Below are 16,504 nucleotides of genomic sequence, written 5' to 3'. Positions count from 1 at the left end.
TGTGTGTGTGTGTGTGTGTGTGTGTGTGTGTGTGTGTGTGTGAGACAGAGTGAGAGAGAGACAAACCTGTTTAACAGCCAGGGCTCTTTGGTGCAGGACAGAGCATACATAAGTTTTTCTGCCTCTGAGGCAATCGTGGCGTTCATGTACATCTCCCATGCAAAGTCCCATTCTGCTTTTCCTCCAGCTGCAATCGCATTGCAGTACACTGTGGACTTCAGGTTGGCATCGATGCTKTAAGGTTTAGTAAAAACAAACCAAAACAATTCTGTAAAAATGTTTATGAATAAGGAAGGTCCAAAGGGAAATACCAAGAACTCAATGAATTGGAAAGAACATGCTGGAAATATTACAAGAGCTCCACTTTCTGAGAAGACTTTACCTGTTGACAGCAGGGTTGTTCATCCACTCTTTAAACCAGCCAGATGTAAGTTCTCTGCAGCTTTCTACTCCTGAGCTGCAGGCCATGGAGATCGCATTGATCTGATTGTATCTGGACAGAGAAGCACAGTGAGAATGCCTGACATTATAATGGTTTAATGCAGYGATTCCCAACCAGTGGTACAAGAACACTTTACAATGGGTACACGGAAACATTTWATATTTTATTTCCCAGATGATAGGTATCAATTACTCGCCAGTCACATAAACTGTGCCCCAGTAAGAATAGGGCTGGGATGACCCAAATGAAAAATAATCTAAGCTTTTTTCCTCSAGAGSAAAAARGTAACAWACAAAAACTGCATGTGGAAATGATGAGAGCAAGCGGTATCAGTGCTGTGCAAGGCTCTAATGCTCCGCAATCAAAAGAGACACAGAGAGAGAAGACGAAGACACAGACAAAGGTYGCAACACAAGAACCCTGCAGAAGCCACAGCAGTTAAATATGGATAATTGGCTCGGCTGCAACATCCTGTTACTCTGGATTTAGGAGAGCTCATCAGAGTCCAAAAAAAGCAAGGAGGAAGCCAAACCTAAACCTAAGCAGCACAGTGAAAACTATCATTTGTAATTTTCCACTAAAACTCATTGAGTGTGTATGCAGTAAATTCCCACGGTTTCTTTAGCTGTTGGACAATTACTTTATGTCTCTTCAAACATACCTGACACATTTCAGTAACAGAGGTGTCACAGCTGTGACATAATGGATACATTTTTGATTCAGAGAAAATCTTAGATATGAAGAGCAATTAAGAGAACACGYGGTACTGARATGAAGTCACTAAGGAGGAAAGCTTAGGATGAGCGATACCATGTATGCGATTAAAATTAAAAAGTGCAAGTTGGGAAACGTCTGGTATTTATCTTACTGACTTCCTCCTTATCCGTCTCACAATTTACTTTTTCCTGGGAGCAGAAGGGGAGGGAGGGTATAACAGAGAGTGAGTCTCACTTGTATATCCTGAAGAACACACAATGTTCTTTGAAGTAGAACATAWAATGTTTGAAGAACGTTATGTGTTCATGAAAGCACACTGTAAATGCAGACAAGGTGAATGGGAATGCATATGTCTTACTTAAATGGCATGTTCTTTTGTCATTCCCAATTTGAAAAGTAACTGTGTAAACGTGTCCCTTTGATATTTTTCACTTCTGGGACACTGGAGATCATGCATTGTGAACTGAATATTCCCAGAGACTGTGACCAACCTAAAATGTCAAGAATAGATACCGAAAATAATAGATCAATAACTTGATCTTTTAAAAAAACAACAACAACAACAACAACAAAAAAAAAAACATTTCCGAACATGGGATTCGTTTTCTGCCCGAAATTCCAATTAAAATTTGGATGTCTTTTAATTATTTCAGCGTGAGATTCATAATATAAATTAAAGATGCATTTATATTAAGCTTTTTGCATGGCTTCGCCACTGGGTTGAATGGTAAAGACATGCTTCATGGTAAATAAATAGATAAATCCAAAGCATCCTTACTGATCTGTGTGCTTTTCTGGGATCTTTGTCCAATTTACAGTAAGATCTCGGAAGTAATGAAACAAGGGGGTGACCTGTTTTTTTATGTAGCCCTGAGGGATAAAGACAAAACACAAAGATTTTAACATTTACATTTAATTTTCCACCTATGTTGTCTAATATCTTTAGCTTCACAATATTGAACAAACCTGCATGGGTCCATACAACTCACTACGGTCAAACATAAGAAAGAAGTAATTCAGGTTGCGCCTGGCTGTCTCCCAGGGCATATATTCAACTTCTTTATTCAGGAATGTAGTTATCCTCAGAGCCAGAGTTGTCTCAACTATTTTAGCCCTGAAAAAAAAAAAAAGAAATTAAACTCCTTGCTATATTTTTTTTTATTTACAGAAACTCAAATCCAATATTTTGGCAAAAGTGTGACCTCACTTTGCAAGATTAAARGCATCATCAATAATCTGAGCCCTATTGATCACAGGAATTTCCTAGAAACAAAGAAAATGTAATGAGCAGCAATTTCAGACATTAATAACAGAAAGAAAGCAGCGGCACTGCACGAGTTGTACCTGATGGTTTGAGGTCAGCTTGGTAATAAGACGCTCCCAGTTTGTTTCGTCGTAGTTGACTCTATAGAAACCTGTCATGTTTACGTTGGCCACCAACCAATCAGAGCCACCAAGAACCAGTGATGCGTTTGTGGCTAAATGAAAAAATATATATCAACAATTATTAGTTTAATAAGAATTGGTATCATCACCATAATCTTTCTATGAGTGGCTCATAATATTCATTGACTTGAAATGATTCTTACCTTCCTTGTTAAGAAGCCAGTACTGCTGTTCAGAACCACCAGTCTTAATCCAGGTRACAGGGACAAACCATTCGTAGCTGGAGCCAATTTCATAAAATCACAYACACAATTGAAAACAAACAGCAAATTAAGTTTTGYGTAGCACATTGTTAGGTGCGCGTGACTCCTYCATAAGACGCTGAATCCTACTTGAACTGTGAAGGTGTGTCCACAACAGAGTCTGGATCCAGCAGAAAGTGTTCCTGTGTGATTTTTCCAGTCTGGGTGTTGATGGTGACCACTGGGAAGCCCATTTGTAGGATCCATCGGTTCATAATGACCTCCACAGAATGAGGCAATGCTACACCAGCTTTATCTACTGCCTAATAAAAAGAAACATTCAGTGACAAAAAAAGAAAAACGATTTGAAATTTGTTTGAGAGCAGCTGTTCATGCCTGAAAATTATGTTTTTCTTCTTGATCTTTAAAAAATGATAACTTATCAAGTTTTTTACATGGGGTCTGGTGATTTAACCCCTTCACTTTTTATTCTTTTCCAATTTCCTGTTACACGGGGTTTGTGGAAAATGATATTTCACTTTGCTTTGTTGTTTTTTTTTCGCTCTGACTGGTTGTTTACAAAATGTACTTTGTATTTTTTTTAAGTATTTCCCAAACTTTTAAATCAAAGCTTTATTTCCAAGAAAGCTGTACAGATACATAATGATGTCTTACCATTTGCAGGTGCTTCCAGAGGTCTTTGTAGGATGTRGTGTTATACGCAAACTCCTCTAAATATGTCTGCAGATAGATATCTGTTATTATTAACACAATATTGAATTTATTAATTCTTTTATCTCTTATAACCTCTACTCACGTGAAGTCCTTTAGAAAAGACAGTTTCTGTAATAAAATTTGAGAGCATTCTGAGGACTGCTGCACCCTGCGATGAAAAAACAAAAATTTTCGTTGGAGAGCCGTGTTGACTGAGTCCTCAATGTATCTTCATAAAACGCAGTGACATTAACACTGTGATAGCATCTGTTTAGATCAGAGATGATATGATTTACCTTGCTGTATGTGATGGAGTCAAACAGTTGATTGATCTGATCTGGTCTCAGGATTTCSTCCTCTTTGGAAGAGAGGGGGTGGGAGTAAGCTGAGGCATCCACACTCATCACACCGACAATTTCATTAAGAACAATTAAATCTTTCTGTGAAGGAAACAAATAGATGTCAAGACAGATTTTCCTTCAAGACCTTCAACTTTTCTCACCGAAACACCCAAGCTCACCATATTCCAGTCGGGCTCAGCATAATCAGCTCCTAGATAAGAAACATAGGTGGCGAACCCTTCATTGAGCCACAAGTCGTTCCACCACCTCATGGTCACCAAGTTCCCAAACCACTGAGAGGAGAAATCTCCAATAAATATATATACAGTTTAATATATTTCACGTRCAAAGGGCAAGCAATACATTACCATATGAGCTAGCTCATGAGAGACGACAGTTGCCACCCACTCTTTGTCTCCATTAGACGACACTCCAGGATTGTACAGGAGAGCTGTCTCTCTGTATGTGATCAAACCCCAGTTCTCCATCGCTCCAGCGCTAAAGTCAGGAAGAGCAATCTGGTCTAAAAGCAATAACAGAATTCAGAGCAGGTCATGTTTTATTCCTCGCAAAAATATGAGCCATAGGAACATAATCAGGTAATGCAAGCAGATTGAGTAGTTTCTTTGGACCTCTACCTGACTTTTTGAGAGGGTAGGAAGAGTTGTAGTAGTTCTCAAAAAATGCCAATATGGGTCCAGTCTTCGCCAGTGCATAGTTCCCCTGGCCTTCTTCAATGGCCTTCCTGCGAGCCCAGATCCTGATCTAAAACAGGTGGAAAACAGAACTTCAACACCATCAYGAAACGCTGAAGATGTGATCTGATGTTTGAGTCCAGCAGAGGGCAGCACAACTGTACCCTCGTTGCATTTCATTAAGTTCAATCATTTTGCTTCTACTWATGTTTTGCATGTTCAAGGATAACATTAACAAAGAATATAGCATTTATAGTTCATGTTCTGGACATCTTTGTGTTGATGGTTGTCAAAAATTTGACTCCTCCAGCTGCAGTGCGTCAACTGGCTCTGCTTCACAATTTCTTCAAGGCTGCAGTCATCACTGTTGCCTGTGCACCTTTTTCTATCCCTCTTCGCTCATCTCATCAAGTTTCCACTGATCAGCTTGGATCCAACACTTCTTGTGGAGGGTGTCATTGACTGCCTGCTGGATAAATGTGCCCTAACATAAAAAAAATTATGCATTTAAATTCTTTTAATGTGTTGTTTTATGGTGTCCTGTCCTGGTTATTGTTATGATCCTGCATCAATCTGTTTTATTAAWGGTCAGGGTTCAAAGGAGATCTGAGTGTAATATTTAACTGATGTTTATTGCATTACATCCATATTGTTTTAGCAGTAATTCACTTACATGCCAGCTTAATTATGTTTTTTCATTATTTTCCACCTTCAGAGCTCATAAGAGACCGTTTCATTGTACACATTTAAAAGGAAAGTTACCAAGCTTCATTATCATTAATGTTAACAAGCAGAAGCCTGTTGAGATTTCAATACATATATAAGTTTCACCCATTAAATAAAATCAAGGAATTACATTAGAATAGTTATGTTTACAATTCTGGCTGTGTTTTTTTTTTATAATTACCAAGACACCTGCATCCGGGTTCGTCCCAATGTATGCAAAATCACATACAACGAAAGCCAACAAGTATGTTGACATGATCTCAGTGGGTTCGAAGCTGGTCTGAATTAAGCTCTCTCCATTCATAGTGATGTTGACAGGATCTATGAAGGATCAAAAACAACAGCAGGTTCACAATCATTTGCTTCCACATGTAACAACAGGAACTGACTGTTAATACACTGGTGTAGTTGTTAAGCAAGTCACTGTCTACAATGAACCAAAAAGAAGAGAGCAAGGTCATTTATATTAATGATCTGTACAAAGATAGTCATTTCCAGATAAAATGGGCACAGACTTACCGTAGTTGATGGAGTTAGACAAAGCCACAGTGCCCTGAGGATGAATCAAGGTCATGTGGAAGACAGCTTTCATTGCTGGCTCATCGAAGCAGGGGAAAGCTTTCCTGGCATCTGTTGGCTGCATTTGAGTTGTTGCTACAATTCTGATAAAGCAGGAAACCCAGTCATTAATCCAACATATGGCTGACCAAAATGTGTGTATAAAATTGATTTTATACATAATTCCATTGTTTGGAATTTCCTGAAGATCATTAAATTGTTAAATATGTATTATACGTTGAGGAATCTGTGCACTCACTGCATCAAGTTAAGGGTTTCCTAAGACTTTTAAACCCCAGGTAGTTGAGTTGTATTTGTGGTTCCTGTCTGTTATTAATTATCCAGAGTAGATTACTGATTTTTCCTCTTGGAACGACTACTTTAGACTATCAAGAAGAAAAAGCAAGGTGCACATTTTCACGCAAGTTTCAATGACATGTAAAGGATCTTTACCTCACTTTCCAGAATACATGATACCTCAAGCGGTTGCCATCCAGCAAGAAATCCCAGTTTTTCTGAAGCACTGACCAGTATGCACTCCATTTCTCACCAAATTACTAGTTGGAGAAAGGCACCACCCCCTCCATCCAGGGTTGAGCAGGTATACAAAATAAATGAGTGATTAAATAAAATAACTTATTTTTGTGCCTTTGGACACAGAACACAAGTCTTTCATTACCTAAAAGGAAATGTAAATGGCCATATGTGAATTTATAACTTCTGTTTAACGATTGACTATATTGCATTGACATGGTCCATGAAGAGCGGTGAAGGTGTTTCAGCTAAGCTAGGTTTATCCTGTGCTTTTACTAAACACATACAGGTGCATCTCAATCAACTAAACTATCAGTAATAGAATATTTTCATTCATTTTATTCAAAAAGTGAGACTGGTAGAGATTTTACAAAAAGGGTATTTCAGGTATTCATTCCTGCCCATTTTGATGAATATGGCTTACAGCAAAGAGAAACCCCAATATCCAGTTTCTCAGTAAAAAAAAAAAAAATAGAATGTTATGTAAGATCAAAAAGAGAAGGATGTTTAATACAGAAATCTTATGATGTGACTAATACAAGACTGCTGACATGACAGCTGCGTGGTCGACAGTCATCATTGACACCCTCCAGAAGAAGTGAAAGCCGTAAAAGGTAAATGGGAAAGAGACAGGCTGTTGACAGAGTGCTGAATCCAAATTTGGAGGAAATTTACAAGGACTGGACTGTAGCTGCAGCCAGTTTTAGACCATCGCAGGTTTCCTTCTGCTTCAAGTTTCATGGAGATGCTGCTTCCCTTTTCCAGCTGAACTTGGCACCTGCCCAAACTACCTAAAGCATTAATACCTGGTTTAACTGGACAGATTGCTTCATCTAAACCTCAGAAGGAAGTACTGTCAACGGGAAGATGAGAGATAGATAGACCCAACACGGCAGGCTAACTGGAGGCTGCTAATGGAGCAATCTGACTTCTTTAACACTTTATCAGACACAAGCTGAACTCTTAGCTGTAACTGTTAGCTATCCACGTTAACAGAAATAAAAAGTTTTTAGGATACCCTAATTCATTAAGATGCACTTGTATCTATTTGACACCCTTGTCATCGTTGTAAATCCCAGCACAGTCAACATGTTGACTTAAAAGAAAATAATATAACTTCAGTTGTATCAAACCTATTGTGACACATAATGCTACGCTTAAATGCATTTGTCTGAAAATCTCTTTTAAAGCACTGAGTTGTAAATCTGACCAAGTAAAAGGAAAATCATAAAACCTCCTACTTTTTCACGTTGTCTTCAAAGTATTCGCTCCTGTAGAAGCCTCCCAAGTCATCTGACAGCTCTCCAACAAACTCTGTGTGGAGCTCGTAAAATTTGCCGGGCTGCAGCGGCTCGTTGAGCTGAATCACCAGGTACTGGGTGGGAGCCTCCAGCCAGGTTGTTTTCAGGGTGGGTGCTGTATCTCCATTCATGTACAGTTTGGCATGAAATCCATCGAACTTGGTAAAGTTTAGCTTGTTGGCGTGGATGAGGATGAGATCAGTCTCGATCACACATCTGAAAAGAACCCGGGAGTGTCCGGTGAAGACGTACAGATCATCAGCGTTGGGCGTCAGCCGGGGCCACAGGGTGATGTTATAGAGGACAGGAGAGAGGGTTCCCGGAAGTCTGTAGTAGTCCCAGGGCTCTTTGGGTCCAGATGGTGTGGTGGAAGCAGTGCTGGTTGTACTGGATCCAGCAGTGGTTGGAAGTAACTCAACATTCTTCGACCTCTCCTGAGCATACAACACTGAGAGGCCAATGATGACTGCTAAAACTCCAGCAGCTGCAACCAGACAGACTGCTGCCACCGTTTTGCTGATGTAGAATCCACTCCCCATGTCTCCAGCGCAGATGAGGAATAACACAAAAGGATGACAGTTACTCTATTTATGTCCTGCCTTTTAGAATCCAACCCAAAAGAGTTAATCATTGATACCGTGGGCAGGAGACTCTGCTGAAAGTGCAAAAACATTCAGATTTGAAATGTCCTAATGATAAGAGTAAAGTCCTGTCCAGACTGTAAACTTCCAGAGCAGAGGCTTAAGATAATGGTGAATAAAGTTTTAAAAGCTGGACTATAAAGATCCACTGGTTAAATTCCTGTTTATGCTCCATTGCAAATTCTGTGGTGGATCACTTGCAGCAGACCTCTGTCTGTCCTGGTATGCATGTACACAGCTTTTATATTTCCGGTGTGCCTGGATGTGGCTGTTTAATTGTTAAGAGGACTGGAGCGGCATCACAGAAGATAGTAAAATCAAGTTAACAGAGTCTAAACGTTTATGTTATATGTCACTCAGCTTTAATCTCATTTTGAAAGAGAGATGTGTACAGAACAAGTCCAGTGCATGAAAACGCTCCAACAGTCAGTCTATTAATGCTGCTGCTTTCAATTGCCTTGATTCTCTGGGCGATAAGGCACTGTGAAAGCTGCCCATCATTGAAAATTGTTAACCATTTGGGTTTAACCCCACCCGCCCAAGTGAAAGAGAGTCCAGCTGGAGGTGGAAACACTCTCTATATACGCTGGATCATAACATAACATGGTGAGGCTGTGATTAGGAAAGATCTCCGGTCAGCCTTGAAAGAAATCTGAAGAGGCCTCAGTCTCTGCATGACTGTCTCGTGACTTGTCATAACATACCAGCTCATTGTTTGAGCAGCAGAGACAAAGGTGTCCTGGAAGACACCATTAGATGCTGGCAAACTCTGCTACTCTGCCTCTTTTGCTCTTGCCGCTCCTCATTAAATCTGTGTCTGGCCACATGGTTAGAAAGTTAAGCTAAGAGACGTTAGAGTCAGCGATTTGATCCTTGCCAATTGTGATTGATGGAAGGGATGGTTTRAACTTCCCTTTTCTTACTCTTCTCTTTGGTGCTGCTCTGCGGTCACAAAGCCTCCTTCTGAACTCCTCTTGGGTTTGAGGTTCAAGTACTTTTTGTACCCTTGAGATGCTAATCAGGTGCTCCCACTGGTTTTATAGTTACGCATCATAACTGCCTGAATGTAAATCAGATGGAATAATCATCCAAAAAACATGCCTCTAATAGAAAAAAAGAAGACTGAAATATTTTTTAAGTGACTAAATCAGAAAGAATATAACCGAGCGACTCCAGCATGCTGCCACCTGGAGCTGCACAACTATCATCACAATCAAAAGAAAATCTGAAGAGACTTTTATACAACGTGAAACCCAAGAAACTACTTTTAGTTGCTTTATGACTTATATTGAAGTTTGTGGTTGTAAAATGACTAAATGTGGGGGAATAGAAGAGAAGATAATTAATTAATCTGGAATATTCATACATGTAGAATCATTCAAGGTCATAAGGATTGGGTTCAACAATCAGGATCTGGCAGGATTTTTTAGTTTCATTGATTATTCTTATGGTTGCCAAAGTGGCTTTATATTTTTGATTATCTTTCTGCTTTACTCATTTCAATTTAATTGCATGTTTTCTATAACCTTCAACAAAAATGAAGGATGTTGTTTACTCCTTTTGTATCACATTTTTTCAACAAACCAACATGGAACAAACTCAAAATATACAACTCTGCTGGCTGCAGAGAGAGAGGTTATTTCTGTCAGCAAAATTTGGTTAATGTGGGATTGTTTCACTGCACTGACACTTCCAGGCACATAAATAAACAGTCTATCATTAATTGATATTAAGTGTGAATGAACTGTAGGTGTTCTCCCTGAGGCCCTGCTTTATTCAGTCATACAATGAGCAATGTTACATACTCCCATCGAGACTGGATTGACTGCCTTAGTATGTTCTCTGTGAAACAATCCAAGAGTAACGCCTTATTCCTGGAAATAACTGTTTCTTTTTCGCTGTCAGTAAAGACTTTTTCATGCAGTCTCTCTACTGGGAGTGCTAAACGACTGGAATCTGGCTCAAATGCAATATGAATGATGGCGTGTTACTATTTTGCTAATAATAACAACTATTCCTTATTTCCACCTGTTAGTTAAGTGAAATAAATAGGCGACTAATCATTAGTAAACATAAGTTCCGTGGGATAGAAGGTGGCTATATTTATTTAATATTGTATATGTATTTCTTTATGCTAACAGATTAATTTTGATGGGAAATCACGGCCAAAGAATCTGCCGTCATCTGGAAAACAGATAGGCTAACATGTTCATATCGGATCTTTTATGAATGAACATAAAAGATCAACTGAAACTTTGTAAAGCTCATAAAACATGTGACTAATAAAAGTCAACTACAAAGTTGCTCCATTTAGATGGAGTCCATTTTCGGTGAAACTGCAATGCTTCCATTGAGTTTTTAAAACCAAGCCTTAGAGTGGAGGTGCAGGAACTTTTCCCCAACTAACATTAAAAACCATCAGCAGTTTCCAGACAGCGGTTTCCTATAAACCACTGTCCGCTGTCTTTACGCAAACAAGGATTTGATGCCTCAACAAAAGTCGTTATTTTCAGAAATAAAACTATTACAATCACATTAGAGTGAATACACATTTTGTAACTGATGAAGAGGCASTGAGTTTACGCTTCAAAATTTAATTATGATCACTTCAGTGTCTAAGAGAGTTTGTAACATTCACAGATGATTAACAAGTAAAGCCTGAGAGATGTTTGATTTTCGTTGATTAACTTAAMGTGTGTTTTTTGGGGGGAATTAGAATTACACCTGTGTAATTATGTGCAACAACATCTAATATTACAGAGGCAGGATAAAATAATTTTAGGTGCCAAAATACTGCAAAGAGTTAAGCCAAGAAAAGCATTTTTTGAAGTTTACTATTSTATTTTTTGTCTTAATAAACAAGGTGAGTTTGAAACACAGGGAAAATTGAGAAGGTTTTCACTGGAAGGATCWACATCATCTTTGCTTCTCAGATGAATCCATTTTGATTTTTGCTCTTTCCAAAGGGATGTTCAACTCCCAGAAGAAAAATCTATGTAATCACAGAGGAATGCAAAAGCAGTAATTAACTCTCTTTGGCAGTTTGAAAGAGATAGAAAGACTTTTTTTTAAGGTAAAATGCCGGTTCCTCCTGTCACAGCAAAGCAACCTTTCTGACATAATCCTCAAGGTGGATTTTCATCTGAGCGCATGGTGAGAGTGAAAAAAAACGACGGTTTCCTGTCTGAAAGAACACCTGAATTATGTGCGCAGAAAGACATATAAAGCAACAGGAAACTAAACTATTCTGTCATTTCTCAATTTAAGGCTTTTCTCAGTGGATTCATCCACTTTTCTAACTTACCTTACAAAGTCTTTAGAAGTGCTCTGCCTGTCAGTGCCATATGGCGAAACAACTTTTCCCCATAATTGAGCATGGACAAAACAGTTACTGGCACTCATTTTGGAACTTGTTCCATCACGTCTATTGACATTTTTCAATGCATGTTATCACATGCATCTCTGTGTTTTTTACGCTTGTTATTATTGGGAAGCACTTTCAGGTTTTTGACTTGTGAAAGGTGCTAGTTTACTTACTTACACTCTAACTGTGCCTGGGAGATTTTCTGTGTTGAAGGCATTGATGACTGGCATCTTTTCATCACAAAGGTGGGACTCTATTTAATTTTAACAAATATAAATATCTTATACAGTTTTATGATACAAAGTCTAGCCATAAATGCGCCCCCTTTCAGGAGAATGTGATGCTTGGAGTGAATTCAAGTAATATCGTACTCTGTGGAATACATTAATGTAACAGAAAACCTCAACACCTCACACAGGAAGGTTTTCGTTCAAGTGTAAACGCACATGATTTTATACTTTTTTTCACTTGTCTTCTTCTGATGATTCATGTCAAACTGAAACAATGAGGAGAGAATACATTGATCCTGGATTGATGTAGCTGTGTCTCCAGTTTCACTCCCATATCCTATCAGGTGTTTGTAATTTTTACTGGAGAAGATCCAACATGGCTGAACCCCAATAATAATAACTTCAACATGGTTATGACTGTAGTAACTGTTTTCAATGAATGATTAGCCTTCTCTTTAATAGTTTAGTAAACTTTTAAATGTCAGAATGTCTCTCTACACCTCATTAGCTTATTACTCCAATTAAAAAAAAAAGACTCTTGCTTGAGTATCTCATTATCATGACCGTTAAGCAACGTTTATTATCAGCCTGTCATCACCTTGAACTGTGCTACGCCGAGCATTTCAGACAAGCAAAAACAAGGGAGGTTTCCTGAGCAGGCCATCCATCATTTGTTTTAAACCAGAACAGATGCTGAGCTTTATCCAGAATGGCGTAGGTTTATGTATTTCTGCGATGGAACACAGATAAAAAATACCTCAACTTCAGATGACTCTGGTTGTGATCTCTAACCAACTATTTAGGTTATATCTTGGTTTCTTAATGAAATACAGCACTGCCACAGAAGATAATTTTCTCAAAAGAGACATCAGAGAAGAATCAGATCTTATAAAGATCATTCAGATGAGAAAAGTAAGCCAGGTGTGTCAAAATACTAACGGAACACTCTTGTTGATTAGATTGTATCTGTCACAGCAGTATACCACTCRCAGAGCCAAAAGATCTCCCTTTATGTGGGAAGAATGTAGCATTTGGTGGGGGATGATGAAAATGTCATTTCAGATGTGGGAAAAAAAACTTACAGGGCATCCTTTTGTAAAATTCTAATTTGACAGATGACACACCCATAAATCCAAGACTTGACAGGTACATGACGCTAATCCTGCCCTCAAAACCCCACCCCTTTTAACATAGGGTGGGGTTGAGGTGGGAGTGAAAGCCCCACTCCTTTTGCCAAATATGGAGTAATCCCGCCCCCTCTTCCCACAAGGAAGTGACATAATGGCAATGTGTCAATGTAGGAAGTGGTGTAACTGGATGTGACGTCATTCTGATCATGTTYATGAAAAGTTATGTCTCCAAATGTAGTAAGGTTTAAACAAGCTTTCTCTTAAAACTCATGAATTAGCTGTAAATCTATTTTGCTAACTCTTAGAAGCACTTTAAAGCATCTGGTTGTAATTCTAGTGTGTGTGCTGTTAGAATTAGATTGTTATTGAGCTTTAAGTTATTGAGTATCTGGTGAAACCAATGAAATATCATAGYTAAAACGTTTTGGAGAAAATATGAAATTGAGGTGTTTTTTTTTAGACTTCCTCTACTAGAGTGTTATTTTACTGCAGCATAATCTGGCCTCAGAGAGAGCATCYTCACACAGCCATCCCCCCTGCTGTGAGGGCCTGTGCCCCCTGAAACATTCCTCACTCAGCTTAATAAGGAACTATGGAGAAACTGGTTAACAGTTTCATCTCATTATATCACCATAAACAACATTTGGTTGCAAATTTAATTTATAGTGGTTATTTTTATTTAATTTTATTTTTGTGCAAAATATCCCTGAAGGCTCTCATAACACCAGTGTTGTTTCAATAAAACAACAGTTTATTTAGTTTCTTTGCTCAAATTTAAGGTGGTTTTTTTGCTTGTTTGTTTTATTTGTATAGTAAAATTGTTGCTGACTGCATTGTTTTCCTATGCAGAGTGAAAAACACAACGCATTTTTAGAAGTTTCAAAAGACAAAACACATTCACATATTTATTTTTACCTATTATTAAAACAAGACAAAATATATGTATTTTTCTATCAAGATCATATCTATATATTATGTTAAAAAAAAATTTTAAAAAAAAGAGGAAGAGGAGCAGAAAGTGAAGGCAATCAGAAAGACCCTGGATGAAGACAAGTCTTACAGCAAGAAAGATGAAGATGAAAAGTACAAACACAGTTCATAACTTAACCTTTATTTAATGTATCTCTGACCTATCTTATGTCTTCACTAAGGTTTTATATCAACCATCTACAACTTAAACAGTTCTTCATAGAACAACTAGAGTCATACTGAGATCACATCACGCTTATGCACAACTTTACATCGGTTTATCATAAAAAATGTCTGGTTTTGTAAAGCACTGCAAAGACAAAAGAACATATCTCTTCTGGCAGCAGGTTTCAGCCTGTAGACAGTGCTCACCCAAAGATTTATGGGGCYCTTAAGCAGAATTTGATTTGAGGTTCTACCACATAATCACCATACAACTGTTAATTTCTCCTTCATGTTGTGCCTGTTTGATTAATTGTGCACCACACAAACAACACAACTATTACTCTGWTCWGTTATAATGTGGAAGTGTTGAAAATCCAGATGACAGCTGACTGCACATCAGATGGTGTTCCCTGAAAATTTCTTGTTCTTTGCATAATCTTTCTTTCAAATCTATGTTTGAACATTTTAAGCCTTTAGGTACAACTGATGCTACAGTCAAAGACTTTTGGCATATATTTTTTATGCCATTTTCTTTATTATTAAGCCTTACAGCAGTATCTACTTGTGAAATGTTTTAGATCARTACTCAGACACAGAATGCAAGAAAGTTGTTTTTTATTCATTTATTTAATGGTGATATTTTAAGAAAACAAATTTGATTCACAGTGTGAATTTTGCAWGACACTTCTTATCAGAATCTGCAGTAAACCACAGAGTCATAGTTAATGATCTCATCTTCTGCCTCATACCAGATCAGCGTGTCGTGTTTATTGAATATAGAGTATACCACACTTTGCATACATCATTATCTTTAAAATATAGTGTGAGGATATCATACAAAAAGTGAAGACTGTTTCTGCTTCTGATTCTATTAACGTATCACAACTGTGAAAGTCTTTGTGSAGATTTTRCTGTATTTTTCATTTACATTATTGTTTTTCTCAATTACAAATCCCAGAGAATACAAAAGCTGCATGTCATCTGAAATTTCATTTCACAGTCTGCTCAGTAAACCAACTGAGCACGTCAGCTTTATTTTCTGTCACCCATTTTATGTTGGCTGTCGTCTTTTCGATGGCTTGCTCAAGTGCCATGGTAGCTGAGCCAAAACCAACATGGAGGTTCTCTTCTTTGAATTTCTTCAGCTGGGAGAGAGAAGAAGAAGAAAAAAAAACAAACAGCTGAACCTCTGCATATGTTGCATTTATTTCCCTTTAAATAGCCTCAGGAAAATCCCGTGTGTAGTTTAGTGTGCTTGTGGGCTGCATACCTCCTGCAACTCAAACTCTGTGGAAAACCTCAGTGTGATTCCACTGATGAGATTAGAGAAGGAGAAAGATCCTCTTCCGTACCTTCGACAAAAGATAGCATTGAACCAAAGAGTTAAAATTGCACACACAAAAAAAATGAACTAGGTGATGTGTGACTTGTGTGATATCAAAAAACCAGCTCCAAAATAATGTTTACTGGAAATAGGATTTCGGTATATTATGAAGTGATTGTGAATAACTGTTGAAAGAAGGTATGATTATATCTGCAGAAAACTTGTTTTTCTCTGCAACATGAGTCAGTTAAAACTCACAGTGTGTGATTTTAAAGAGATGTTCTGGGTTTTTTTCTCAGAAAGCTTCAGCATTATTTTGCTGCAAGTTTGTCTTTACCAGATTTGCCTGAAATACTAGTTTGCTCTTTTTTGCCAYGCTCACTCTGTCAGGAGGGAGAGATATTTGATCATAAATTCTGATTTGGAGTCAGCTCTGGACTTGGCTATCTAACATAAGCAAAAAYTTTGATCTAAACAAATTTTATTCAGCGGTATTAGATTAAAAGTGGGTTGAATTTGAAACCATGTATGTTTTTTCTTTGTCTTCACATTTATGCACTACTTTGTATCTGTAAATCACATGAAATCTTCCCCAAAAACCTTTGGAGTGTGAYGCTGTAATGTCCTTTTTGTTTTTATTGAAGCTTACTGTTGGAAGATGTAACTCCATTTTGCTCTGACAAAGTTCCAAGCCAGCGGCATTCCTATGACATTATTTGCGATGGACTGGATGGTGGAGGTGACATCTTGCTTGCGTATCTTGTTCGGATCGAGGGTATATTCCAGATACCTGCCTCGAAACAGAGTCATCAAATAGAAGAAGTATATAAAATGAGGAGGCAGAATTTGGATGCAATATTAGTTACTTCCAGCAGGAAAAAAGAACAACAATAATTAAAGCTAACAGAAAATGTATCTAATGTGAAAATAATGGCCTTCAACATAYATGGTGATCTTCAAGTATACTTGAAGTATATTGATGATTAAACTGACTGCAAATTTGCTCAAGTTTGTCTAAATGTTAT

The 16,504-nt window shown here is 37.9% G+C and overlaps 1 protein-coding gene and 1 pseudogene across 1 annotated transcript in view; both read right to left on the bottom strand.

The window, feature by feature from the left end:
* The window catches only part of LOC103462740 (aminopeptidase Ey-like), a 14,029-nt gene extending 2,358 nt beyond the window's left edge, over positions 1-11,671 (bottom strand). The window contains exons 1-18 of the mRNA XM_008405708.1: positions 11,602-11,671; positions 7,597-8,197; positions 5,783-5,925; positions 5,445-5,584; positions 4,481-4,607; positions 4,211-4,365; positions 4,022-4,135; positions 3,798-3,941; positions 3,605-3,670; positions 3,463-3,528; positions 2,938-3,110; positions 2,749-2,825; positions 2,504-2,637; positions 2,367-2,422; positions 2,126-2,273; positions 1,938-2,029; positions 383-493; positions 47-234 (exon numbers count right to left, since the gene is read on the bottom strand). Coding sequence (XP_008403930.1) covers positions 47-234; positions 383-493; positions 1,938-2,029; positions 2,126-2,273; positions 2,367-2,422; positions 2,504-2,637; positions 2,749-2,825; positions 2,938-3,110; positions 3,463-3,528; positions 3,605-3,670; positions 3,798-3,941; positions 4,022-4,135; positions 4,211-4,365; positions 4,481-4,607; positions 5,445-5,584; positions 5,783-5,925; positions 7,597-8,195 — 2,533 coding nt within the window. The 5' untranslated portion in view covers positions 8,196-8,197; positions 11,602-11,671. The remainder of the gene's footprint in view (positions 1-46; positions 235-382; positions 494-1,937; positions 2,030-2,125; positions 2,274-2,366; positions 2,423-2,503; positions 2,638-2,748; positions 2,826-2,937; positions 3,111-3,462; positions 3,529-3,604; positions 3,671-3,797; positions 3,942-4,021; positions 4,136-4,210; positions 4,366-4,480; positions 4,608-5,444; positions 5,585-5,782; positions 5,926-7,596; positions 8,198-11,601) is intronic.
* A 3,082-nt stretch (positions 11,672-14,753) lies between these two features.
* LOC103462741 (aminopeptidase Ey-like) overlaps positions 14,754-16,504 on the bottom strand; it is a 20,530-nt pseudogene continuing 18,779 nt past the window's right edge.

Source organism: Poecilia reticulata, linkage group LG3 (assembly GCF_000633615.1).
Source record: "Poecilia reticulata strain Guanapo linkage group LG3, Guppy_female_1.0+MT, whole genome shotgun sequence".
In the NCBI taxonomy this organism is placed as follows: Eukaryota; Metazoa; Chordata; class Actinopteri; order Cyprinodontiformes; family Poeciliidae; genus Poecilia; species Poecilia reticulata.
The sequence above is the reverse complement of the archived record's forward strand: the minus strand, read 5'-3'. Positions and strand labels throughout refer to the sequence as shown.